Source organism: Mus caroli, unplaced genomic scaffold (genome assembly GCF_978045245.1).
Source record: "Mus caroli unplaced genomic scaffold, Mus_caroli_1 scaffold_7, whole genome shotgun sequence".
Taxonomy (NCBI): Eukaryota; Metazoa; Chordata; class Mammalia; order Rodentia; family Muridae; genus Mus; species Mus caroli.
This window is the reverse complement of record NW_028227262.1, coordinates 53529120-53556395: the sequence shown is the minus strand read 5'-3', so window position 1 is coordinate 53556395 and position 27276 is coordinate 53529120. Positions and strand designations below refer to the sequence as shown.

The window sequence follows — 27276 nt, the reverse complement described above, 5'->3', positions numbered from 1 at the left end:
ACATCTGCAAGCTGGTCAGGCTCCTAGCCCCTAATGGGCAGGGCCAGTGATGTTGTTCTAAATCCTCAGACGACACCTCGGGGCAGTCCGCCACAACAGAGCAGCTTCTGACTGAAACTATCAGTAGGACTGAGGCTAAGAAAGCCCTTGGTACAACAACCAGACACAAAAGTCAAATATTCCTGAAAGTCTTACGGACACATCAATAGCTTTCTCCCATAAATATTTAATTCTGCTCTCTCTGCTGTGTTTAAAGTGTATTTTCCAAAATACTGGCTCCCTAGTCTCCATAAATTTCTGTTCTTGTGTCTGCAGGCTGAAGATTGCTTTTCGGTTTCATGTTCCTATTTACGCTTTTTAGTTAATCCATGGACTTAAAACATATCAGAACATAATTAGGGGTAGAAAAAAACCAAGAACTACTTTTAACTCTACCAGCTTCATGTGGGTTATAAGCTAATCTTCAAAGAGAGGAGAGTGGTGATATTACTGTCACACATGCGTGGACGGTGACAATGGCTCTTAATATCCATTTGAGTGTGACTGAATTAATTTGTGGGGCATGGTCAGCTTAATAACTAGTCATAGTGAATTATATCTACTATCAAGAAACACTAAATCATCAAACCTTTAAATTGATCAGTCTTGCCCAATAAAGTCAAAATGGTTTGGCAGGGGGCTTTACCTTCTACACTATGGTTTTCCCTTATTCTTTCAATGAAAGCTTCTCAAATCTGTGCACTTATCATCCCTGGCAGATTCTGGTTTACCCTGTGTTTGATGCAGAAGTAAGCATAGGTTCTCAGTGCTGCACTGGTTTCTGGGACCGTACAGTGTAATCAAAAGATCCTGAGCCAAAGACCATCATTAATAGTAAGGTACACACAGTTAAAGTCTGAGAAATAAGAAAGTGCCTATTGCTTTGGCAAATATTTCTGCAACACATCCTGCTTTGATTTCCTGCTTACTGCCTACATTAAGTGAATAGGCTCTCTTAGTGCTTCTGAATTTCTTAATGTATTGTCTGAAATGTGTATCTTCAGTTAAATAGAGGGTGCCTTCAGCTCTTAAGATTGACTTGATTTTTATTTGAATATGTTTTACCTCACAAACAAGGTCCTAAGTTAGAATTTATGCTCCCTTCTAGTCCCTTCTCTACTCCCCTTCCCTTCTTTCCTGATTTCTTTCCTCTCTTTCTTCTGTCATGATCCCTGTAGCACATGGTGTCTTCCCAGAATGCAGGAAGTGATGAGGAGCAAAAATATTCTGAAGCCTAGACGAGTGGTGCATACCCTTAATCCCAGAATTTAGGAAGCAGAGATAGGCAGATCTCTGTGAGTGTGAGGTCAGGCTGGTCTACATTGTAAGTTCTGGGCCAGCCAAAGCAAATAGTAAGACCCTGTCTAAAAGCAAACCAAAGGAAGACAAAACAAAATGAGGTTGTTTTTAAATTAAGTATTCATACATACACATTTTCCTTCTTGGGTAGGCTAAATTCCAAGTACTAATTAGACAAATAAGTGCATTTTAGTATCCTCTGCTATAATCAAAATCAGTGTTTGAAAAAATATACTTTTCTACGTTTTACCATTACATAAAAAGATATAATAAAGTAGAGAACACTCAATAGGTAGACTTAATGCTAATATCCAGTTAGAATTCTGGATTTTTAAAAAAGAAAACCATATGCAACATATAGGCCCCAGAATTTAAAACATCAGTTTTAGTATCTGCAATTATATTAAATTTATATTAAAAATACTCTGTTGCTTTATTCCAGGCATTAATCCTGTTGATACAAGATGTTGGCAAGATAAATGTCACATTGGCCACATCAAGTAGATTGTGGCTGAGCTGTTAAATGCTTAAGGATGTCATTTGCTGAAAGGTGACGGTCTTCCATGTGCCTTCCTCCCTTCTTTCCTTTTATACAGCCCTGGTTAATCTCACAGCCTCTGCAGTGCCCAACAAGGAAATTGGTGAGCCGAAGAATCCATTTGCAGAAGTGAGGTTCTATTTCCTCTGCCTCCTCTGCCATTAGCTGCTATCACATCTGTGTTGTGTGGGATCATTACTGACAGTTGCCTGTGTACAAATGATAATTGCTAAAACTTACTCTTTCAATGTTAACACACACACACACACACAAAGGTGATTGCGTTTTGTTCTCATCTTCTGAATTTGTTGTTTTCACGACTCTTCATTTTTTCTATTAAAGATCAAGACTTTTTTCAAGAAGTTCTTTTTGCTTTTGGTTCCAAGGCAATATATACATACTATAAGAAAGCCCCAGGGTCTAACTTAAGTACAGTTCTTTCAGTTTGCTTTTACAGGTTTCTATCCTTTATATATTTTACTTTAAACTGTAACTATGTGGGAAAATTGCTTCAAAGGGCAACACAGTGGTGAATACATCAAGAGAACTGGGTTACCTTTTTGTCTTTCTTTCGAGGCTGTTCATAGGCTTGGTAGGTTTCTTTGAGATCTGTGGGAGATATTTTGGGGCCACTTGGCGGGAATTTGACTTTGGGCCAGGACATAGGAAGTAAGCTCATGAAGGAATCTGATTTGGGGCTAGAACAAAGAAATAGGCTTCAGGCAAGAATATGACTTTGGACTAGGACAGGGAAGTAGGCTCAGATATCTTGATCATCCTGATGAGCCCCTAGAAACAGTGATCAGGGGACTTTGTTTATTGCCTTGCTTGTTCCTTGACTGTTTGAGTTTATTGTCTTGCTTGTTCCTTAACCTAGAACTGACCTTATTTCTTATATGTAATTTAAAAAATTTTTATTTATTTATTTATTTATTTATTTATTTATTTATTTATTATATGCAAGTTCACTGTAGTTGTCTTCAGGTACACCAGAAGAGGGCATCAGTTCTCGTTACAGATGGTTGTGAGCCACCATGTGGTTGGTAGGATTTGAACCCAGGACCTCCAAAAGAACAGTCAGTGCTCTTAATCACTGAGCCATCTCTCCAGCCCCTGTATATAATCAAAATGGTATAAAAGTAGACTGGGGAAAAAAATAAACCCACCTCAGCCTCAGAACTGACTGAAGTCATGCTACAGAGTTGTCTAATTGTCTTTTTTCTTTTTAATCCTTACTCTAGCCCTGGAGAACCTGTTGACTGACTGAGCAGGCTTAGTCAAAGATTCTTCTGCTTATTCCTTTTGTTTAAAATGTGCATCAAAATGATAACAAATCTTCACTAGACAATGCCACCTGACTAGTTGTGGAGTCTATTTATAGGGTATTCATGTGAATGGCAAGCTTGTAATTACAAATTTTTATTTCTTACATTTAGATTTACTTTCTGTACTTTGTAGTCTTCCCCATTCCCAAATTGACAAATCTTTGCCCATTAAAGAATAAGGAAGCTTTTGTTTGCTTAATTTAGCAACATGGACAAGTACATTATTTAATTAGTACAGAATTAAATATAAAATTGAGTTTTAAAAGCAAGAATGAAAGAAAATTAGCCAAGAGTCTTAAAGAGCTTTAACAGGATTGAAAAAGTTGTTGATTAAATTTGAACTTCAGTTAAACAACCAATAGGACTTTCTCCCAAAATGCATGCTTTCTGTTTTAATTGCTAAATTTATACTGAGAATTAATGCCATTTTTCTTAATGCCCTCAATATTGTGAGCAGAATGTTTTTACTAAATTATTGAACACATGAAAAATGCAAATTCAAAGTTAGAAGTAACAAACATGAAGTCGAATTTATCGTGGAAAGACTATGCTGATAAGCAAGCCTTTAATGTTTCATTAGCAAGGACTGTGAGTGAGGCTCTTAAACCCTGATCCCCAGGAAGCACCGCATCTTATTAATTTGCCTAGTGGCATAGCACTTGGAACTTTATTTAATTTCTAACATACCCAGGGAATAGCACTATTTTAAATCATTCCCACTCTATCAATCACAGGTGAAATTTCAAGACCCCTTTAACAAGGTCACCTGGAGTTGGTGATGAGGCTCCCTTGGATGCTGGTAGTGTGCATGCATGGTGCCTGTGGTTCAATTTACAGCAATATACTAAATACATAAATAAAAAATAATAAAATATTCAACTGCTTGACCTAATGCTAGGAAAGTTACTACTGTGAACTAAGTCTCTACTAAAGCTTCCTTCCCATTCACTGATTCAAAGATGTATCTGCAGTGTTTGTTCATTTCTCTTTCCATTCATCTTTTAAGTTTCTACAACTTGTCAGAGCATCCTGTTAGATGCCAGAAACCGAATGAGGAAATCAGAATAGATAACAAGGTGGCTGGGGAGATGGCTCTGTGATTAAAGTGCTTGCCATGCCGAGTGTGAGGACAGGTGTTCGAATCCCCCAGAACCCAACCGAGAGAGAGAGAGAGAGAGAGAGAGAGAGGGAGAGGGAGAGGGAGAGGGAGAGGGAGAGGGAGAGGGAGAGGGAGAGGGAGAGGGAGAGGGAGAGGGAGAGGGAGAGGGAGAGGGAGAGGGAGAGGGAGAGGGAGAGGGAGAGGGAGAGGGAGAGGGAGAGGGAGAGGGAGAGGGAGAGGGAGAGGGAGAGGGAGAGGGAGAGGGAGAGGGAGAGGGAGAGGGAGAGGGGAGAATGAATCTCTGGGTTTTGATTGAGAGACCATGCTTCACTGTATAAGGTAGAAAAGCAGCGTTGTAGGATTTCTGACACCAATCTCCAGCCTCCACGTGCACCTGCACCGCCCCCCAACACGTACATCCACTCGTGCAAAAAAAAACAAACAAACAAACAAAAAAACAGCAAACCACACATACAAATACACACACACACACGTGCGCGCGATGGGAGAAGAAAAAAAAAATAGGTCAACAATAAAACCCCTGCTTTCTTGCAAAAAACTATGAAGTAGACTGAATGCCGAGTGCTCGCTGTTAAGAAGAGCTTGTGCAAGAGCCAGGGTTGAGCACGGTCCAGAGGAGCGCCAGGCTCAGCCTCTCTCCAGCATCTCTTCACAGGAAAGCCGGAGGCCCTCTTCACATTCAAGAAGCCCAGGGGAAATCAATTATCCGAGTCTCCCTCGAGTACTCGGGCGCTCTTCGGTGTGACAGGTGTTTCCTGGTGTGCTAGAAATGCAAGCCAAGTGGATTCAGGTCCTGAGTGGCCATGTAACCAGACCTAATTGATCTGTGAAAAGCGGGGCATGTGGCTAAGGGGATGCAATTTCAAGTGGGCGTTACAGGTGACTCATCAGAGGCCTATCGATGGAGTGTGTGTGGGTGTCTTATATCCTTTGTATTTTTGGATAACAGCCCTCCTGACCATTTCCAACTTTTCGGAGTTTCATAGCCCTCGTGCAGAGCGCGTTTTCATACCAGAATCTAGTCACAGATAGGGAATTTGGGGTATGAAGACAATTATTTTTAAAGTGGAGTCGAGACTAGGAGAGAGGCCCTTGCCAGGGAAATTTGCTCAATAAGAGCTTTTCCTACCTCACTCCTCAGAGTGACAGTTCGCTTCAGCCAGATGACTACATTTCCCAGCGGGCGCTGTGCATCTCAGGGCACAGGCTGGAGGGCTCGGGGCGCTCCTCCGCCCAGCTAGCCAATAGAGATGCTCGGCTTGGGCCTCTGTCCGACTAGGAGCACGCGGGAACGGGGGCCTTAAAACTACATTTCCCGACGCGCTTGTACTCGAGCATTGACCAATCAGCACCAGGAATTTTGAGGCTCGGGGAGGAGCCGACTTGGTCAGCCACTCTCATTGGCTAGGCAACGCTTAGCAGAGCCGGAACCCGGGAGCGAGCGAAACGCAATGACATTTCCTCTTTAAATAACCGGAGCCGGGGCCCCTGTAGTAATGGCCGCGTCGGCAGGTGGGTGGCGTGGTGCGGCTGCCAGCAGTGTCGGAGGAGGGAAGCGGGAGCGTGGGCGCCGGCCACAACCTGAAGCGGCTGCCTTAAGGCGGGAGGGAAGGATGGAGAGACGGCGGGCGCGGAGGCGAGGATGAATGGGGAGGAGGGCGGTGGGCGGCGCGCCCGCGAAGATGGGGCGTCTGGGTACCGGCCGCCCGCGAGGCGGTTGAGGGGTGCCCTGGCAGTCGCCCTCGATCGCGCTGCCCTCGGGAGGCTCCCGTCCCGCGCTCGGCCCGGAGCCGAGTCCCCACGCACCGCCGCCGCCGCCGGCTCGGCTGGCTCGCTTCACACGCTCCCTCCGCGAGCGCGGCGGTCCGGGCTCGCCGGGCTCCCGAGGAGCGCGCCGGCCTGGGAACTTGTTCGCCCTTGTTGAGCTCTCGGCTCCCAGAGTCTGGGTCGGCGCTCCTGTGCCCACACACGGGCGTTTGTGTACGGGGTGGGGTGGGTGGGGGGGAAACCCACGATGCCGTAAACTGGCTTCGAACTTCTTGTGGTTGTGCGATTTTTCTCCTAGATTTAAATAAGTCTTCCCCAACACCGAATGGGATTCCATCTTCAGACACAGCCAACGATACCATGGATCCTTTCCATGCTTGCAGTATTCTTAAGCAACTCAAAACAATGTACGATGAAGGACAGTTGACAGACATTGTAGTGGAAGTGGATCACGGGAAAACATTTTCCTGTCATAGAAACGTTCTTGCTGCAATCAGCCCCTACTTCAGGTATGACGACGGTAGAAACTTATATTACTATCCGTACCAGACTCCCTTTCAACCCAATGTTACCCACTTGGTTGTACTGAGTTGGGACAAATACATAAAGGCAAACCAGGTGTTTATTTTCTGAGAGTAGGTAACAGGTCTTGCTTGTTTTATTAATGAGCCCTTGTTTTGAGGTGGGATTCTAGAGTTCAGATAGTTGGATTGTAAGTTAGTGGACTTGTGAGTTATTCATACTATGTATGCTGCCAGCCACATTTGAAAAAAATTATAGTGCTTTAAAATTAAATTCAGAAAAAAAAAATTAAACTCAGTGGCTACACTAAAACATGTCCCGTGCACAGTGACTGGTGGCTGCTGTACAGGGCAACGTGGATATACAGTGTTTCAATCAATCATTGGAATGATCTAGAATTTTAAATATTTGTGATGTCCCCCCCCCCTTGGTTTTTAGTACATAGAACTTTTTTTTTTTTTTTTTTTTTGAGTTTAAAATATAGGAACTTACTCCTTTACAAGTAAACTAGGATTTTAAGATTGTTTTAATGCCATGGAGTTTTGTGAAGAGTAGTGAAATAAAATACAGGTTATTTATGTCTTACTTTCCAAGATTCCCAGAAATAGTTCATGCTTTCTAAACTCTCTTTTTGTCCCCTTTGCCATAAAATGTTGAAAAGTGAAAGTTTTATTTAAACTCAAGTCTGGAAACTAAGTTTTTATTCTAAGAACAGATGATTGGAATCGGTTTTGTTTCAGGTTCTTCCTTCAGCATACAGAAGTGGTTCGTGAATGATAGGAAGACTATCTTGTCAGCCACACTCTTGCTCTATCTTTTGAGGTGCTTATCCATCCCACTGTAATATTGCATTCATTAGTTTCTGGTCCCTCTTTCTCAGAATGCTGGGGCAAATACAGTTATATCAGTTCTGATACTGAAAACCATTTAGACTTGCCTGGGGTAGGTCATTGAACCAAGTATTAATTATTACAGGATAGAAAGCTGGAAAGAAAAAAGACGAAATGTCCAGAACACAGGTTGGCCTGGCATTGGAAGCCACTGCTGCTCGTCCATGTGTGTGTTTGAATATATGGCACGCTTGTTCCTTACCAAACTCTGAGTGAGGCTTACTTGATATGTATAGTCTTCTATAATCTTAATAATCTTGTCTTTATACAGTTAGGCCCATATGTGTATGAAAAGATCCAGAGGAGTGATACCTAAGTCATTCAAATGGCAGAACTAGATTTTATTCTAAAATTAGACTTCTTATTGTGTGACACTTAACAAAATGGATCAAGTGGGTCTCCATTCAAGTTTCTGTTTTTTTTTTTTAATGAAACAAAACTATATTCCCTTTGAATAGTAAAAAAATAAATAAATTGAATGGCTATGGGAGTGCATGCCTTTAATCCCAGCATGTGGGGAGCCAGAAGCAGGGGCATCTCTGAATTTGAGGCCAGCCTGGTCCACATAGTTTCAGGACAATCAGTGCTGTATGAAAAGACCTTGTCTCAGAATAGTAACAACAAAAGTTTCTTTAGAATGAAACCTTAAGGAAAGGTTTACAAGTGAGTACTACCTAAAGCTCCAAGTATTCTATCTGTGTTTGGGAAAGAAGATTTTAAAATATACTCACTTAAAACAAGAACAAAAACCAAGCTGACTTAATGAAAGTATATGCCTAGGCTACTCTAGAATTTACTGTTGTTGAGGATGCCCCCGCACTTCAGCCTTCCACTAAGTGGGATCATAAACCACTGCACCCATCTAAGAAGCTCAGTCTTAAGGTTGGACGTTGGGGAAGTTAAAAATAATTTCCAAAGAATCAGTGATGTGTTAACTGTTAAACTCTTTAGAAAAAAAGCATATTAGCCCTGCCATAACTTTTTGTATAGATATAAATAGGTAAAGTACAGGAACTTCAACTGAGAAAATGAGGTATATCTATTAAGGAAGGGTTTTCAAAGTGTCCAAGAGTAAGTTAAGCGGTCTTTTAAAAGGTGTAGGTGGAAAGTGTAGCCCTTTGAAGAATGCTGTGCTTTTTCTGAGGGGAAATCTACTTTGTCCACACAATACAGCTTTCCTTGGGCCGTCACAGATTTTATTAGACTGGCTTATTGTGCTTAGGACTCATTTTGCTATCTTAATGGTATCTTGAACTTTTTCTGAGACATGACAATATAAGGTCCATTATCCATAAGGCAATTTGACTAGAAGCTTGGATGGGTGCTACAAGGACAGTCAGATCGGAAATACGTCACGGTTTCTCCTTCCAGAGCTAGCATATAAGAACAGAATCTTGCCCCTCTGCCTCCCCCAGTTCTTGTATGGACTCTTTGGTGAAACTGAGAAACCCAGTTAGCACAAGATCTAATTAAACAAGAGATGCCTATATGAATCTTATTAATTTTATGTACCCAGAGGGATTTTTTTCAAGTTGTCAAGGAATATCAAGGCAAGTGGCTATCTGGATTAGAGCAATAAATGCAGGGATGTTACTTAGGGATATAGGAGAGTCGGGGAAATATAGAAGTACTTGAAAGATAGAGTGTGACTTCAGAGTTTGTTTATTTAGACGCACTCCAGTCACAGCTACTCTGACAATCGAGGATATTTTCCAGCCTTGATAGGTGAAGGCTCACCATTCCGAAGAATCTCCATGGCTTGCTGTAGAGAGAGACAGAGAGAAGGGGGAGGGGACACCACAGGGCCCTTCCAGCACCTGTAGTTCCCCAGGTGATTTCAGCTTGAAGCAGTCTGCCGGTATACCTTAGTTTTAGATTGTATGTTTTTTAACTCCTTCTGTACAAGATGGAATGGCCCTGAGAACAGAGCTTTTGCGATTAACTGAATTTAAGTCTTTTGTGCTAGATGATCAGTTTTCCGAAGGGCTTGTATGTGTGCTGACTTTATACTTCTAAAAATTTCCGTTTGCAGTGCATATAAAATATTAATCTTTTTTTTTTCTTAGATCCATGTTCACTAGCGGCCTTACAGAAAGTACTCAGAAAGAAGTTCGAATCATCGGTGTTGAAGCTGAATCAATGGATTTAGTATTGAATTATGCCTATACCTCTCGAGTTATTCTGACAGAGGCCAATGTTCAAGCCTTGTTCACGACAGCTAGCATCTTCCAGATTCCTTCCATACAAGACCAGTGTGCTAAGTACATGATTAGTCATTTGGATCCACAGAACTCTATCGGAGTCTTTATCTTTGCTGATCATTACGGTCATCAGGAACTGGGAGATCGATCAAAAGAATATATCCGTAAAAAGTTCCTGTGTGTCACCAAAGAACAAGAGTTTCTCCAGCTGACAAAAGACCAGCTCATAAGCATACTAGATAGTGATGATTTAAATGTAGATCGGGAAGAACATGTTTATGAAAGCATTATAAGGTGGTTTGAACATGAGCAGAGTGAAAGAGAAGTACACCTTCCAGAGATTTTTGCCAAATGTATACGTTTTCCTCTAATGGAAGATACATTTATCGAGAACATTCCTCCTCAGTTTGCACAGGCCATAGTCAGAAGTTGTGGAGAACCCTCCAGCACCAGTGGCTGTACGCAGAGGCTTGGAATGACTGCTTCTGAAATGATCATATGTTTTGATGCTGCCCACAAACACTCAGGAAAGAAGCAAACAGTGCCTTGTCTAGATATCGTCACAGGAAGAGTGTTTAAACTATGCAAACCACCAAATGACCTAAGAGAAGTTGGGATTCTTGTATCACCAGATAATGACATATACATTGCAGGAGGCTACAGGCCAAGCAGCAGTGAGGTGTCCATCGACCATAAAGCAGAAAATGATTTTTGGATGTATGACCATTCCACCAACAGATGGCTTTCCAAGCCATCCTTGCTTCGGGCCAGAATAGGCTGCAAGCTAGTATATTGCTGTGGTAAAATGTATGCCATTGGAGGGCGTGTTTACGAAGGTGATGGAAGAAACTCACTGAAGTCTGTGGAGTGCTATGATAGCAGAGAGAATTGCTGGATGACTGTGTGTGCCATGCCAGTTGCAATGGAGTTTCATAATGCTGTGGAGCACAAAGAGAAAATCTACGTTTTACAGGGTAGGTAGCAAAAGGAGTCTTCATCAAAGGGTTGTATGCCAAGGTTGGGTTACTTAATAATAGAAAGCAGGTAACACTTCTAGTGGTTGCTACTTCCTAACCATAGACTATGCTTTTTCTCTTAGAAAATCCAGGTCAAAAACATTTAAAGTGTTAAAATATTTCTAAGTTCCCGAAATAATTGGTTCACTGTTTTTGAGTTATGTTTGGATCTCAAAGTATTTTTAAAAGCATAATAAGCAATACTTTATTTCTTCTTATTTCAGAGCATTTTCAAATAAACAATAAAGGTTATTCACACCTGGCTATTTTTGCTCTTCAATAATAGAATCAAGAGATGTGGCAACTACTTTCTTATGGAACTTACGAATGAGTTTGCTGAAGCTGCACGCTTCATTTACCAAGGAACTTTGTTTTTCTCCCAAGATTATTTTTATTTTTATGTGCATATTGCTTGCATTTATGTCTGCACCAGGTGCATGCAGTGTTCACAGAGGCCAAAATAGGGTGTTGGATCCCCTGGAACTGGAATCAGACAGTTGTAGACTGCCGTGTGGGTTCTGGAAACTGAACCCAGGTCCTCTGGAAGTGCAGAGCCACAAGTGCTTTTAAACACTGAGCTGTAGTTCCCATTCTACCAAGCATTTGTTTGTTTTAAATGTTATGTATATGAGCATTTTTGCCTGAATGTATTTATATATACCACATGCATACTTGGTGACTGCAGAAGCCAAAAGAGGGATACCCGGGAACTAGAGTTAGAGATGGTTGTGAGCTGCCCTCTGGATGCTGAGATTCAAACTTGAGTCCTGTAAAAGAACATCTTTTAGCTGCTGACCTACTTTCTGGTGCCCACAAAGGCTTTAATAGATATGAAACTTAATTACAAAGGCTTGAAATAATGTTCTTTAGATCTTAGCTTAGTAAAAATTGTATGTATATGAGTGTGCAGGCCAGACATTAACATTGGGTGTTTTTCTATTGTTGGCCACCTCATTTTTTGAGACAGGCTCTCACTAAAACTGGAGCTTACCAATTGAGTTGACTGGCTTGCCTTCAGGTCCCTCCAGAATCTGACTTTCTCTTTCTCACTGCTGTGTGAGAGAGGTGTGCCACCGTGCCTTGCTTTTTCGTGGATCCTATGGATCTGAGCTTGGATCCTCAAGCACTTTACCTGCAGAGCTCCTTGACTCTTACGTGGTTTAGTTGCTGAGATGTTGAATGTAGTATAGGTAATTCTAAAATCCTTATTCATTTACCATGTTTCTTAATGGCTTATATTAAAATATTTCCTTATGTGACTACTTTAATAAGTTGGGAACAGCTCTTTTGCTCCCTTCTCTTCTCTTGCTCCTGTTTCCTTATCCTCTTCCCACCCCTTTCCCCATTCCCCTCTCCTCTCTCTTCACATGCTCGTGGCCAGCCTCTACTCTCCATCCCCCAACTCCCCTCCCCATTCCCTTAATAAACTTTATACTAAAATAAATGAATAAATAAATCAGGAACAATGTAGGTTTTCATGAAGGTATACATGATTATTTTTAAGCCCTATCCCATTTTTTTAAAATGGTATTCTTGGGGGCTGGAGAGATGGCTCAGTGCTTAAGAGCACTGACTGCTCTTCCGAAGGTCGTGAGTTCAAATCCCAGCAACCACGTGGTGGCTCACAACCTGTGATGAGATCTGACGTTCTCTTCTGGTGTGTCTGAAGACGGCTACAGTGTACTTAAATATAATAATAAATAAATCTTTTAAAAAAATGGTATTCTTTGCTCTTAAAGTTGACTTAAAATTTCTCAGAGAAGCCTGGATATATTTGCTTTAAGTTTCGTATTCTGAAGAACTAATTAAGTATAGTACTATCTGGTACTGTATTTTAGTTAAATGAAAGCATGCTGTGGTTTGGGTTTCTCTTTGCAAAGAATGGGTGTGTGATTCATCCAGTGTGGTTCTATCATCCAGTGTGATGAAGTGTGCCGCTTTCCTCCTCCCTCCTCCTTCCCTCCCCCTCTCTGTGTATGTGTGTTACTGGCAAAAATAGCTTATAAAGATCATTTTAAGGCTCCTCATTGGAGTATGTGGGCTGTATAAGCAAATACTGTAGCAAAGCAGTACTAACGGAATAGAACTTAAGTATCAGAACAAAAAGTTGTAACTGGAGGTTGTATTTTATATAAGAAGAATCTGAGGCCTTGAGAGTTTTTTAAAATTGCTTATCATTGGTTTTAGTTTATTAAAGAGAAGTTGAGATTTTCTAAATGAACTTTTCTGTATAAGAAATTTGTAGAGAACATTATCAGGAATACTACAATATGTCAGCGTTGAAAGAGAAGGTAATATGTAAAACAAAAGTTAGGGCTTAAATAAAGTGAAATGTCACTCTTATTAAGTGGGCAATTTAACTTATAGATGAGAATATCCTTAATTTAGAAGAGTTTAAAGGGAAGCTTTACATAGTATCCAGTGTTCCTCTCTAACCTTACATATATAACCTGATGATAACCGTTGAAGAAGGTTATGTCTTGCAGATTGAGCATCCCTAATGTAAAAACTCAAAATGTGGTTCTGCATTCCATACCTGACCTTATATAAGAGGTCATAGCTAAACTCAGGCACTAAAGATACTGCAGTAACTCATGTTTTGGCTTGTAGTAATCCCCAAGATATATCTATATCTACCTATAGATATAGATTTGTATATATGTAGATACTCTTAAATCTGAATTACTTGAGTCTCAAGCACTTCAGATAAAGTATATTCAACCTGTTCTGCCTGTAATTGCAGTAGTATAAATAAGTTTGATCTGCTATAGAGTTGATACTTTTATCACAAAGATATTCTTCAGTGTTACCATTAAGCTGGGCACAGTCGCCAGACTTATAATTCCAGCTCTCTGGGGGGTAAGGTAGGAGGATTTCAAAGTTCAAATCAGACCTTATCAAAAGAGCAAAGCAATGTTAAGATCTTGTCAATATTCATGATTTTAATTCTTACAGACATTTTCCTATTGACAGTCTGGCTTAGCACACATGCCTTTTTATTGTCAGTTTAGACTAGTAACTGACTCTATCAATTCCATTCATTGTCTTGAAATTTGTCTTTGCTTCATAACAATATTCACATAAATACATGAGTGACCCACAAGCACAAATCTAAACAATTCCATATGCTATTTTCTAGTCAAATACCACACATGTATGTAATGTTTTGGTTTGGTTTGGTTTGGTTTTTTTTGTTTTGTTTTTTGTTTTTTTTTTTTGGTTTTTCGAGGCAGGGTTTCTCTGTGTAGCCCTGGCTGTCCTGGAACTCACTTTGTAGACCAGGCTGGCCTCAAACTCAGAAATCCACCTGCCTCTGCCTCCCTAGTGCTGGGATTAAAGGCGTGCACCACCATGCCCGGCTTTGTAATGTATTTTTAATGGTTAAGTTGTATTTGATCATGTTGCCAGCCTTACTCCTCCCAGGTCATATGTGCCAGTGCATGTTGGCTGTAATGTTACTGTGATTTTGTGTATTCTAGGAGGCAAATGTTTGGAAAATGCAGTCTTCAGAGGTTGGGATTAAAGATACAACCTAACATGAAAGCTTACATATTTGTTTCCCTTTTCTTTCTTAGGAGAATTTTTCCTCTTCTATGAGCCTCAAAAAGACTACTGGGGATTTTTAACCCCCATGACTGTGCCTCGAATCCAGGGCTTAGCAGCTGTGTACAAAGACACGATCTACTACATAGCTGGAACCTGTGGAAATCATCAGCGTGTGTTTACTGTTGAAGCCTATGATATTGAGCTAAATAAATGGACTCGTAAAAAGGACTTTCCATGTGATCAGTCTATAAACCCATACCTGAAGCTGGTACTTTTCCAGAATAAACTCCATTTATTTGTGCGAGCTACTCAAGTGACTGTTGAAGAACATATCTTCAGAACCAGCAGGAAAAATTCTCTTTACCAATACGATGACATTGCTGACCAGTGGATGAAAGTGTATGAGACCCCAGATCGGCTGTGGGACCTTGGCCGCCATTTTGAGTGTGCGGTGGCTAAACTCTATCCTCAGTGTCTTCAGAAAGTTCTTTAAATAAGCAGCAGGCCAAAGCACGTCACTGGCATCTCATCCTGAGGAAGCTGGCTTAGGAAATGCTGTCACCATTGAAGAAAGCTAACAGAGTTTTGTATTCGGAAATGGGTGCTCATAAAGACTGGTGTGGGGAGGGATTTGCTTTTCTCTTCATGATATTTTCAGTTCAGTCAGGAAAGGGAACAAAGTGCGGTTATCAGCATTTTTCCACCCCTGGCATAAAAGTATCATCCTAGAGTTTTGTGATAAATAGTTGCTGAGAAACCAGGGGAATTCAAGACAACTATGCACTCTTGAAAAGCAGAATATTCCTGGGTAGAGACATCCAAACTGGTTAACGTGACTTTCTTTTAAATACGGGTAACAATATGAGGCAATATCATTTATTTAGCTGTGATCTCTCTAACACAGAGAAGCACTAACTTAGATCCTCAGTCTTACTATTTATATCTATTTACATATATATTTTTGTGTACTGTTTTCAAGTGTACGAGATTTAAATGTGCTGTCAGCAGACGGAAGGGAAAGTCAGTTTTCAGAGCGAACTTTTAGTCCGATTGTTCCATGTAACTTTTAAGTTAAGCTGCAAGGTTAAAGTGGCAGTTTTCTGTCATAACTTTTTCAAGTGCTAACACTGTCTCATTTTTTAAAATCCCAGAAAGGGCTCAGATTTGCAGGTGACTGGTGCTCGTATAAGTTCATTCATGTGTAGTTAGATCAACTTAAATGGTTACTGAGTCTCTGTTTATCTTTCAGGTTAGCATGCTAGTTCCATGGTCCTGGCACTTTACCTCGTGATTCCATGAGGTCTGCTATTTGTGTGATAGGATATGGCCGTTGGCCATTGGTCTAACTGGATTCAGTTTTACAATTCCAAGTTTGCACTAACAAGGGCTGTTTTGTTGCCCAAACTCTCTTTCCATCCTCTACCTTTCCAGTCATTGTTGGCATCATGAAAGTTAATTAATAATGTGAAGTTTTAACACCTACTTATAAAATTCTGTTTTCTAGAAACAAGAGTCTTGGAGTGGTCTAATAATTAAGTGGCTTATAAGGTTCATATTATGGTTACAACCTCTCTATTTTTTGCACTCAACAGTGATGAATATTTTTATGTTGAAACACTTGTAGCTGAAGGTGATCTAGAAGGAAGGATGAGTGAGTGAACAGAGTCAAAGGTTTCTGTACTCTAGGTACTTAGGCGCTGTTCATATTGAACTGATAAGTTTCTCACAGTTAGGGATATTAACATAAACTCCTTTTCACCTAAGGCAGGTATTTAGGTTGATAACATACTCATTATTATGCCTACTATAACAAATAAAGTATATTACACATAAGGCAGAGCCTGTCCTCGGTCAACACATTTTCTTTAAGAGACTCAATTTGATTCTCTTGAAGAAAACTGGCAAGATTTGTATTGGAATAGAAAAAAGTCTTGCACAACGTGTAAGGTGATAGATACTGTGAAACAAATAGAAAACATTGCCTCTTGCATCACATACCTCCTTTTCCAGAAACTTTATAGACTGCTTTACAAAGGCCCTACAAGGAGAGAGTTCTCTGAAGCAGTTCAAGTGGACAGCATTCACAGATTGTTTATGTGTCCTCCATAGCTGGATGCGTGGCTTCTCCTAATCTCTTTGTAAACTTTGTCAGCCAATATTTTTTTAAACCTCTCTAGTTGTCTTGTGGTTTTCGTTTTTTTTTTTTTTGGGGGGGGGGTTTTCATGCTGTTTTAGGGTTATTTCTGTGAATTTTTTGAATTATAGTTTTGTATTACTAATGAGAGGGAAGAGATTTTTACAAGAGATATCCATGTAATTTATTTTTGAAAGCTTGTTGAGTATCTAAGATTTCCTGCCACTTTGACAATCTCTGTATTTAGGAAAATTCATTACTTGAATACATGATGTAGAACATTGAGTTAGCAATGTACATGTACCGTACGATATGTAAGAGAACAATACACTGTGGCTAATTCTATACTAGATTTATTCTGTTGGTCTGTACAACAGTTGGTCCTTTTGTCATAACTGTGTCTATTGAGGGAATCATTTCAGAATAGTGTATCAAAGCCAAGGTTTAGAATTTGCTACGGGAGTAGAATATATATTGAATTTTGTATGAATTATTTGTTTACATTACATAGCTGGGATATTTTGCCACTTTTAAAATGACTTTAGAAGAGGTCCTAGGAAACTTAAGATTAGTGATGTGTGTGGGTTTATGTGTAGAAATTCAAGGTACATTTTCATAGTCTGAATATAAGTAAAAGGCACAATGGCTACAGCAGGATTCAAAGATCTAACAAATGCCAATCCCACTTTAACTATGTTTCTGCATTTGAATGTACACAGCACTTTTCCTATGTAGTTCTATACAAAGAAAACAGAACTAGGTATAACTGTGTTGTAGGATTGAAGAACTCATTATTTATGTCTGTCTTTGTTTCGTGTTATCCTACAAAGTTGATGTGTAAACATCCAGTTGATTTCATTGGTGCATGAGGGAAAGTGGATGTGATCTGTGAGAACCAGAGTCCCATGGGAAGAGTTTAAGATGGCATCCAATATTCAGTGCTCAGGTATGGAGTAAGTACTGTAGTCCTATGGGGCAAATGTGTAGATATTTTTAAACATTTTGCCGTAATTGCACAATTTTTGCATTTTTACCTGATGTCATTGTTTCTTGTAATAAAATCTTTTCTGATTGAAAACTGCCAGTGTTGTAAACTGATCTCAAGAATGAATTTTGCAAAATTAAAATTTGGTGAAAATCACAAACTATCTCATGTCATGTAGAATGAAATAATATTTTAACCTATTAAATATCTGACTTGTGACTTAAAAAATGAACTAGTTAGTATTAACAAAAGCTCCTTTATTCTGATGTAGCCTAAAATGTCCTCAATGCCTCTCTTATATCCTATCCCAGGAAATTCTGTTGCCGCCTCTGGAGCACCCTCATCCTCTTCATATTACCCTGGTCTGAGCCTGTTCTATGTGCAGTTGCCACAGAAAGCCATTTCCTTCTGTTTAGCACCCTTGAGCCCTGTGATCTGTTTTCTTCACACAGTTGAGTGGTTCTGAAGGCAGGGTTGTGTCCCTGTTCCTGCTCAGATCCGATGGCATCCTACCTCCACGTGGGAGCTAAGCTCCTTAACCAGTATTATCTTCCACCCAATATTATCTCTTGGGCCCCATTAAAATTTCTTGAACTCACTAGATTCTAGCCACATTAACCATGCTGTTCCTCAGACATGCCAAGTATCTCCAACATCAGGGCCTTTAGCCTTGCCATGTTATTAGAGAAGGCCTTATAATTGTCCCAGTAAAATAACCCCTTTCTAGGCTATAGAAATGGCTCAGTTGTTAAAAGAGCACTGTCTGCTCTTCTGGAGGACTGAGGTTCGATTCCTAGCTCCCGCATAGAAGCTTAGAACTGTAACTTATTTCCATGTGTTCTGGCCTCCTGGGGCATGAGATGCACATGTGAACACAAATACACAGTGCAGAGAGATATATCCAGGCAAACAGATGAAGAAAAAAATGTATTAGATATTTCCTTCATTTACATTTCAAATGCTATCCCCAAAGGCCCCTCCCCGCCCCGCCCTGTTCCCCAACCCACCCACTCCCACTTCCTGGCTCTATCTAATGTTCAGGTATGAGTCTCTGCATTGCTTTCCATTGACTGCTGGTAGAGCCTCTCAGAGGACAGTTATGCTGAGTATTGTTAATGGTGTCAGGGATCGGTTCTTTTCTCATGGGATGGATCTCAATTTGGGCCAGTCATTGGCCATTCCCTCAGTCTGTTCTATATTTATCCCTCCAGATCTTGTAGGCAGGACACATCTTGGGTCGAAGGCTTTGTGGATGGGTTGCTGTCCTTATCCTTCCACTGAGAGTCCTGCCTCGATGCAGGAAGTGACCACTTTAGGATTGATATTCCCCACGGCTAAGAATCTCAGAGTCTTCCCCCTTAGACACTCTTGGGCCTCTGTCCATCCCAGATTTCTGACACATCCTAGATCTTCCACCCAGTTCCCTCCTTCCATTGATCTTCAGTATCTATATTTTGTTTCTACTTTTGAGATCGAGAAGATTAAAACATCTTTCCTTGTACCCTCCTTGTTATTTGGCTTCTTTGGGTCTGTAGAGAGACATCTAGGTTATTTCCAGTTTCTGGCTATTGTAAATAAAGCTGCTATGAACATAGTTGAGCAAGTATCCTTGTGGGATGATAACGCATCTTTTGGGTATGTGCCCAGGAGTAAGGTACTTCTTAAGGTAGAAGTATTCCCAATCTTCTGAGAAATCGCCAAATTGATTTCCAGAGTGGTTGTTCAAGTTTGCACTCCCACCAGCAGTGGCGGAGTGTTCCTTTTGCTCCACAACCTTGGCAGCATGTGCTGTCCTTTGATTTTTTCTTTTATCTTAACCATGCTGATGGATGTAAGGTGGAATCTCAGAGTCATTTTGATTTGTATTTCCCTAGTGACTAAGGATGTTGAACATTTCTATAGGTACTTCTCAGCCATTTGAGGATTCTCTGTTTAGCTCTGTATGCCTCTTTTTTCCATATGTATGTATACACACACACACACACACACACACACAAAAGATATTTTCTTTATTTACATTTCAAATGTTATCAGCTTTCCTAGTTTTCCCTCTGAAAACTCTCTATCCCCTCCCCCCTCCCTCTGCTCCCCAACCCACCCACTCCTACTTCCTGGCCTTGGCATTGCCCTATACTGGGGCATATAACCTTCACAGGCTCAAGGGCCTCTATTCCCATTGATGACTGACTAGGCCATCCTCTGCTGCATATGCAGCTACAGCCACGAGTCCCGCCATGTGTTTTCTTTGATTGGTGGTTTAGTCCCAAGGACCTCTGGGGGTACTGGTTAGTTCATATTGTTCCTCCTATGGGGCTTCAGACCCCTTCAGCTCCTTGGGTCCTTTCTCTAGCTCCTTCACTGGGGACCCTGTGCTCTGTCCAATGTATGACTGTGAGCATCCACTTCTGTATTTGCCAGGTACTGGCAGAGCTTCTCGGGAGACAGCTATATCAGGCTCCTGTCAGCAAGCGCTTGTTGGCATCCTAAATAGTGTCTGGGTTTGGTGGTTGTTTATGCGATGGATCCCCAGGTGGGGCAGTCTCTGGATGGTCATTCCTTCAGTCTCTGCTCTGAACTTTGTCTCTGTAACTCCTTCTATAGGTATTTTGTTCCCCCTTCAAAGTATCCACACTTTGGTCTTCCTTCTTGAGTTTCATGTGTTTTTCAAATTTTATTTTGGGTATTCTGAGCTTCTGGGCTAAAATCCACTTATCAGTGAGTGTATACCATGTGTGTTCTTTTGTGATTGGTTTACCTCACTTAGGACGCTATCCTCCAGATCCATACATTTGTCTAAAAACTTCATAAATTCATTATTTTTGATAGCTGCGTAGTACTCCATTGTGTAAATGTACCAGTTTTCTGTATCCATTCCTCTGTTGAGGGACATCTGGGTTCTTTCCAGTCTCTTGCTATTATAAATAAGGCTATGAACATAGTGGAGCATGTGTCCTTATTACAAGTTGGAGCATCTTCTGGGTATATGCCCAGGAGTGGTATTGCTGGATCTTCCGATAATACTATGTCCAATTTTCTGAAGAACCACCAAACTGATTTCCAGAGTGGTTGTACAAGCTTGCAATCCCATCAGCAATGGAGGAGTGTTCCTCTTTCTCCACAGCCTTGCCAGCATCTGCTGTCACCTGAGTTTTTGATCTTAGCCATTCTGACTGGTGTGAGGTGGAATCTCAGGGTAGTTTTGATTTGCATTTCACTGATGATTAAGGATGTTGAACATTTTTTTTAGGTGATTCTCAGCCATTCAGTATTCCTCAGTTGAGAATTTGTTTAGCTCTGTACCCCATTTCCTAATAGGGTTATTTGGTTTTCAGGAGTCCAACTTCTTGAGTTCTTTATATATATTGGATATTACCTCCTATCAGATTTAGGATTAGTAAAGATCTTTTCCCAATCTGTTTGTTGCTGTTTTGTCATATTGACAGTGTTCTTTGCCTTACAGAAGCTTTGTAATTTTATGAGATTCCATTTGTCAATTCTTGATCTTACAGCACAAGCCATTGGTGTTCTGTTCAGGAATTTTTCCCCTGTGCCCATATCTTCGAGGCTCTTCCCTACTTTCTCCTCTATAAGTTTCAGTGTCTCTGGTTTTATGTGGAGCTACTTGATCCACTTAGACTTGAGCCTTGTTCAAGGAGGTAAGAATGAATAAATTCACATTATTCTACATGCTAGCCGCCAGTTGTGCCAGCACCATTTGTTGAAAATGCTGTCTTTTTTCCCACTGGATGGTTTTAGCTCCTTTGTCAAAGATCAAGTGACCATAGGTGTGTTGGTTCATGTCTGGGTCTTCAATTCTATTCCATTGATCTACCTGTCTGTTGCTGTACTAGTACCATGCAGTTTTAATCACAATTGCTCTGTAGAACAGCTTGAGGTCAGGAATGGTGATTCCACCAGAGGTTCTTTTATTGTTGAGAATAGTTTTTGCTATCCTAGATTTTTTGTTATTCCAGGTGAATTTGCAAATTGCCCTTTCTAACTGGGTGAAGAATTGAGTTGGAATTTTGATGAGGTGCTTGCATTGAATCTGTAGATCGCTATCAGCAGGATAGCCATTTTGACTATATTAATCCTGCCAATCCATCAGCATGGGAGATCTTTCCATCTTCTGAGATCTTTTTCAATTTCTTTCTTTAGAGTCTTGAAGTTCTTATCATACAGATCTTTCACTTCCTTAGTTAGAGTCACACCAAGGTATTTTATATTATTTGTGACTATTGTGAAGGGTGTTTTTTCCCTAATTTCTTTCTCAGCCTGTTTATCCTTTGTGTAGAGAAAGGCCACTGATTTGTTTGAGTTAATTTTATATCCAGCTACTGCACTGAAGCTGTTTATCAGGTTTAGGAGTTCTCTGGTGGAATTTTGGGGGTGACATATATAAATATATATTATCATATCATCTGCAAATAGTGATATTTTGACTTCTTCCTTTCCAATTTGTATTCCTGTGATCTCTTTTTGTTGTCGAATTGCTCTGGCTAGGACTTCAAGTACTATATTGAATAGGTAGGGAGAAAGTGGGCATCCTTGTGTAGTCCCTGATTTTAGTGGGATTGCTTCAAGATTCTCTCCATTTAGTTTGATGTTGGCTACTGGTTTGCAGTATATTGCTTTTATTATGTTTAGGTATGGGCCTTAAATTCCTGACCTTTCCAAAACTTTTATCCTGAACGGGTGTTGGATTTTGTTAAATGCTTTCTCAGCATTTAATGAGATGATCATGTGGTTGTTGTCCTTCAGTTTGTTTATATAGTGGATTACATTGATGGATTTCCATATATTGAACCATACCTGTACCCCTGGGAAGAAGCCTACTTAATCATTATGGATAATGGTTTTGATATGTTCTTGGATTCTGTTTGAGAGAATTTTATTGAGTATTTTTGCATCGATATTCATAAGGGAAATTGGTCTGAAGTTCTCTTCCTTTGTTGGGTCTTTGTGTGGTTTAGGTATCAGAGTAATTGTGGCTTCATAGAACAAATTGGGTAGAGTACCTTCTGTTTCTATTTTGTGGAATAGTTTGAGAGTATTGGAATTAGGCCTTCTTTGAAGTCCTGATAGAACTCTGCACTAAACCCATCTGGTCCTGGGCTTTTTTTGGTTGGAAGACTATTAATGACTGTTTCTATTTCTTTAGGGAATATGGGACTGTTTAGATCATTAATCTGATCTTGATTTAACTTTGGGACCTGGTATCTGTATAGAAAATTTTTCCATTTCATCCAGGTTTTCCAGTTTTGTTGAGTATAGGCTTTTGTAGTAAGATCTGATGATTTTTTGGATTTCCTCAGATTCTGTTGTTATGTCTCCCTTTCCATTTCTGATTTTGTTACTTTAGGATACTGTCCCTGTATCCTCTAGTTAATCTGGCTAAGGGTTTATCTATCTTGTTGATTTCCTCAAAGAACCTGCTCCTAGTTTGGTTGATTCTTTGTATAGTTCTTTTTGTTTCCACTTGGTTGATTTCAGCCCTGAGTTTGATTATTCCCTGCCGTCTACTCCTCTTGGGTGAATTTGCTTTCTTTTGTTCTTGAGCTTTCAGGTGTGCTGTCAGGCTGCAAGTGTATGTTCTGTTCAGTTTCTTTTTGGTGGCACTCAGAGCTATGAGTTTTTCTCTTAGGACTGCATTCATCGTGTCCCATAAGTTTGGGTATGTTGTGGCTTCATTTTTATTAAACTCAAAACATGTCTTTAATTTCTTTCTGTATTTCTTCCTTGACCAAGTTATCATTGAGTAGAGTGTTGTTCAGCTTCCATGTTTATATGGCCTTTCTATTATTTATGTTGTTGTTGAAGATCAGCCTTAGTCCGTAGTGATCTGACAGGATGCATAGGATTATTTCAGTATTTTTGTTTCGGTTGAGGCCTGTTTTGTGACCAATATATGGTCTGTTTTGGAGAAGGTATCATGAGGTGCTGGGGAGAAGGTATATCCTTTTGTTATAGGGTAAAATATTCTGTATATATCTGTTAAATCCATTTCTTTATAACTTCTATTAGTTTCGCTGTGTCTCTGTTTAGTTTCTGTTTCCAGGATCTGTCTATTGATGAGAGTGGGGTGTTGAAGTCTCCCACTATTACTGTGTGAGGTGCAATGTGTGCTTTGAGCTTTACTAAAATTTCTTTAATGAATGTGGATGCCCTTGCATTTGGAGCATAGATATTCAGAATTGAGAGTTCATCTTGGTAGATTTTACCTTTGGTGAGTATAAAGTGTCCCTCCTTGTCTTTTTTGATAACTTTAGGATGAAAGTCGATTTTATTCGATATTAGAATGGCTACTTCAGCTTGTTTCTTCGGACCATTTGCTTGGAGAATTGTTTTCCAGCCTTTTACTCTGAGGTAGTGTCTGTTTTTGTCCCTGACATGGTTTCCTGTATGCAGCAAAATGTTGGATTCTGTTTGTGTAGCCAGTCTGTAGTCTATGTCCTTTTATTGGGCAATTGAGTCTATTGATATTAAGATATATTAAGGAAAAGTCATTGTTGCTTCCTGTTATTTTTGTTGCTAAAGTTGGGATTATGTTCTTGTGGCTATCTTCTTTTAGGTTTGTTAAAAGATTACTTTCTTGCTTTTTCTTGGTCACAGTTTCCCTCCTTGTGTTGGAGTTTTCCCTTTATTATCCTTTGAAGGGCTGGATTTGTGGAAAGATATTGTGTAAATTTGGTCTTGTCATGGAATAACTTGGTTTCTCCATCTATGGTAATTGAAAGTTTTGCTGGGTATAGTAGCCTGGGCTGGCATTTGTGTTCTCTTAGGGTCTGCATGATATCTGCCCAGGATACTGGCTTTCATAGTCTCTGGGGACTTATATTCTGTTAGTGATGCTTGCTTCTATGGCTCCTGACTTCTTTCCTAGGTTTTCTATGTCTAGAGTTGTCTCCCTTTGTGATTTCTTTATTGTTTCTACTTCTATTTTTAGATCCTGGATGGTTTTGTTCAATTCTTTCACCTGTTTGGATGTGTTTTCCTGTAATTCTTTAAGGGATTTTTGTGTTTCGTCTTCAAGGGCTTCTACCTCTTTACCTATGTTCTTATGTATTTCTTTAAGGGAGTTATTTATGTCCTTCTTATAGTCCTCCATCATCATCATGAGAAGTGACTTTAGATTCATATTTTGCTTTTCTGGTGTGATGGTGTAACCAGAACTTGCTATGGTGGGAGAGTTGGGTTCTAATGATGTCAAGTAACCTTGGTTTCTGTTGCTTTTGTTCTTATGCTTGCCTCCCGCCATCTGATTATCTCTAGGGATTCCTGCCCTCAATATATTTGAATGGAGCCTGTCCTTCCTGTATTCCCAATTGAGTCAGAACTCCTCAGAGTCTAGCTTTCTCTGGGATCCCGTCATTCTGTGATCCTGTGATCCTGAGATTCTGGGTGTGTCATGGTTCTTGGCAGTCAAGCTTCCTCTGAGACCCTGAGATCCTGGTGTGACCAAGCTCTTGGGTTCCTGGGGTCTTAAAATCCTGGAAACCAAGGTAGCGCTGACTGGAAGGAATCTGAGCCACTGGTCGGGTGGAGTTCCTGAATCCCTGCTAGTGCTGGCCCCAGACCCTCCTGGTTGTGTTGGTACAGATGTTGTGTTCCACTTACCAGTGATCCTAAGATCCTGGGCGTGCTAGGGCGCCTGGTGAGGGGAGAGTGCTCTGGGGACCGTGGGGCTGTCCTCTGAGGTTGGGCCCAAGCTCCCATTCTTATTTTTTTATTAGATGTTTTCTTTTTCTTTATTTACATTGCAAATTTTATCCCCTTTCTTCCCTTCCCCTCTGAAACCCCCCCTATTCCATCCTCCCTCCCCCTGCTCACCAACCCACCCACTTCCACTTCCACTGGCATTCTGCTACACTGGGGCATCGAGCCTTCACAAGACTAAGGGCCTCTCCTCTCGTTGATGTCCTACAAGGCCATTCTCTACTACATATGCGGCTGGAGACATGGGTCCCTCCATGTGTACCCTTTAGTTGGTAGTTTAGTCCCTGGGAGCTCTGGGGGGTACTGGTTGGTTCATATTGTTGTTCCTCCTATGGGGCTGCAAACCCCTTCAGTTCCTTGTGTCCTTTCTCTAGCTCCTCCACTGGGGACCCTGTGCTAAGTCCAATGGATGGCTGTGAGCATCCACCTCTGCATTTGTCAGGCACTGGCTGAGCCTCTCAGGATACAGCTACTTCAGGCTTCTGTCAGTAAGCACTTATTGGCATCCACAATATTGTCTGGGTTTGGTAACTGTATATTAGATGGATCCCCAGGTATGACATTTTTTTAATTGGGTTATTTTGATCATTGGTGTCTAACTTCTTGAGTTCTTTATATATTTTGGATATTAGCCCTCTGTCAAATGTAGGGTTAGTGAAGACCTTTTCCCAATCTGTAGGATTGGGATTCCCAATCATTTTATCCTGATGACAGTGTCCTTTGACTGACAGAAGCTTTTTAGTTTCTAAATTAATTTAGTTATTAATTCTTGATGTTAGTGCCTGAGCCATTGGTGTTCTATTCAGGAAGTTGTCTCCTATACCAATAAGTTCAAGGCTTTTCCTCACTTTCAGTTCTATTAGATTAAGTGTGTATGGTTTTATGTTGAGTTCTTTGATCTGTTTGGACTTGAGTTTTGTGCTGGGTGATAAATATGGATATGTTTGCATCCTTCTACATACAGAAATCGAGTTAGACTAACACCACTTGTTGAAGATGCTCCCCCTTTTCTATTGTATGGTTTTGGCTTCTTTGTCAAAAATCAAGAGTCTTCATTTTTGTATGGGTTTATTTAGGGGTCTTCTATTTGATTCCATTGATCCACCTATCTGTTTCTATAACAACACCATGTGGTTTTTTATTACTATTGCTCTGTAGTACAGCTTGAAGTCAGGGATAGTGATACTTCCAGAAGTTCTTTTATTTTTCAGAATCGTTTTACCTAGTCTGGGTTTTGTTTATCTATATGAGGTTAAGGATTGTTCTTTCAAGATCTGTGAAGAATTGTGTTGGAATTTTGATGGGGATTGCATTGAATCTGTTGATTGATTTTGTTAAGTTGGCCATTTTTAACTATGTTAATTGTCTTACTCAGGATTTGTATTCCTGCACAAAACAGCATGACCAAGAAGCAAGTTGGGGAGGAAAGGGTTTATTCAGCTTACACTTCCACATTACTATTCATCACCAAAGGAAGTCAGAACAGGAGCTCACACATGAACTTGGAGGCAGGAGCTGATGCAGAGGCCATGGAGTGTGCTGCTTACTGCCTCTGGCTTGCTCAGCTTACTTTCTTATAGAACCCTAGACTACCAGCCCAGGGATGGCACCACCCACAATGGGCCCTCCCCCCTTGGTCACTAATTGAGAAAATGTCTTACAGCTGGATCTCATAGAGGCATTTCCTCAAGGAGGCTCCTTTCTCTGTGCTAACTCCAGTTTGTGACACAAACCAGCCAGGATCCATGAGCAAGGAAGATCTTTCCACCTTCTGATATTTTCCTCAATTTCTTTCCTCAGAGACTTGAAGTTCTTGTCATACAGGTCTTTCACTTGCTTGGGTCAAGTTACACCAAGTTATATGTTATTTGTGGCTAATGTGAAAGGTGCTGTTTCCCTAACTTCTTTCTCAGTCTGTCTCTTGTGTAGAGGAGAGCTACTGATTTCTTTGAGTTAATTTTGTATCTAGCCACTTTGCTGAAGGTGTTTATCAAATGTAGGAGTTCTCTGGTAGAATTTTGGGAGTCACTTATGTATACAATCAATAGCAATACTTTGACCTCTTCCGTTCCAATTTGTATCTCCTTGATCTTCTTTAGTTATCTTATTACTCTATCTAGAACTTCAAGTACCGTATTGAAGAGATATAGGGAAAGTGGACAGCTTTATCCCTGATTT

At 40.5% G+C, this 27276-nt stretch overlaps 1 protein-coding gene across 1 annotated transcript; it reads left to right on the top strand.

Moving 5' to 3' along the window:
- Positions 1–5746: 5746 nt before the first annotated feature.
- Kbtbd8 (kelch repeat and BTB domain containing 8) lies at positions 5747–17533 on the top strand. The gene is made up of 4 exons (XM_021164948.2): positions 5747–5833; positions 6387–6597; positions 9567–10675; positions 14293–17533. The coding sequence occupies exons 1-4, from the start codon at positions 5818–5820 to the stop codon at positions 14754–14756; spliced, it is 1800 nt and encodes a 599-aa protein (XP_021020607.1). The 5' UTR covers positions 5747–5817; the 3' UTR covers positions 14757–17533.
- Positions 17534–27276: the final 9743 nt, after the last annotated feature.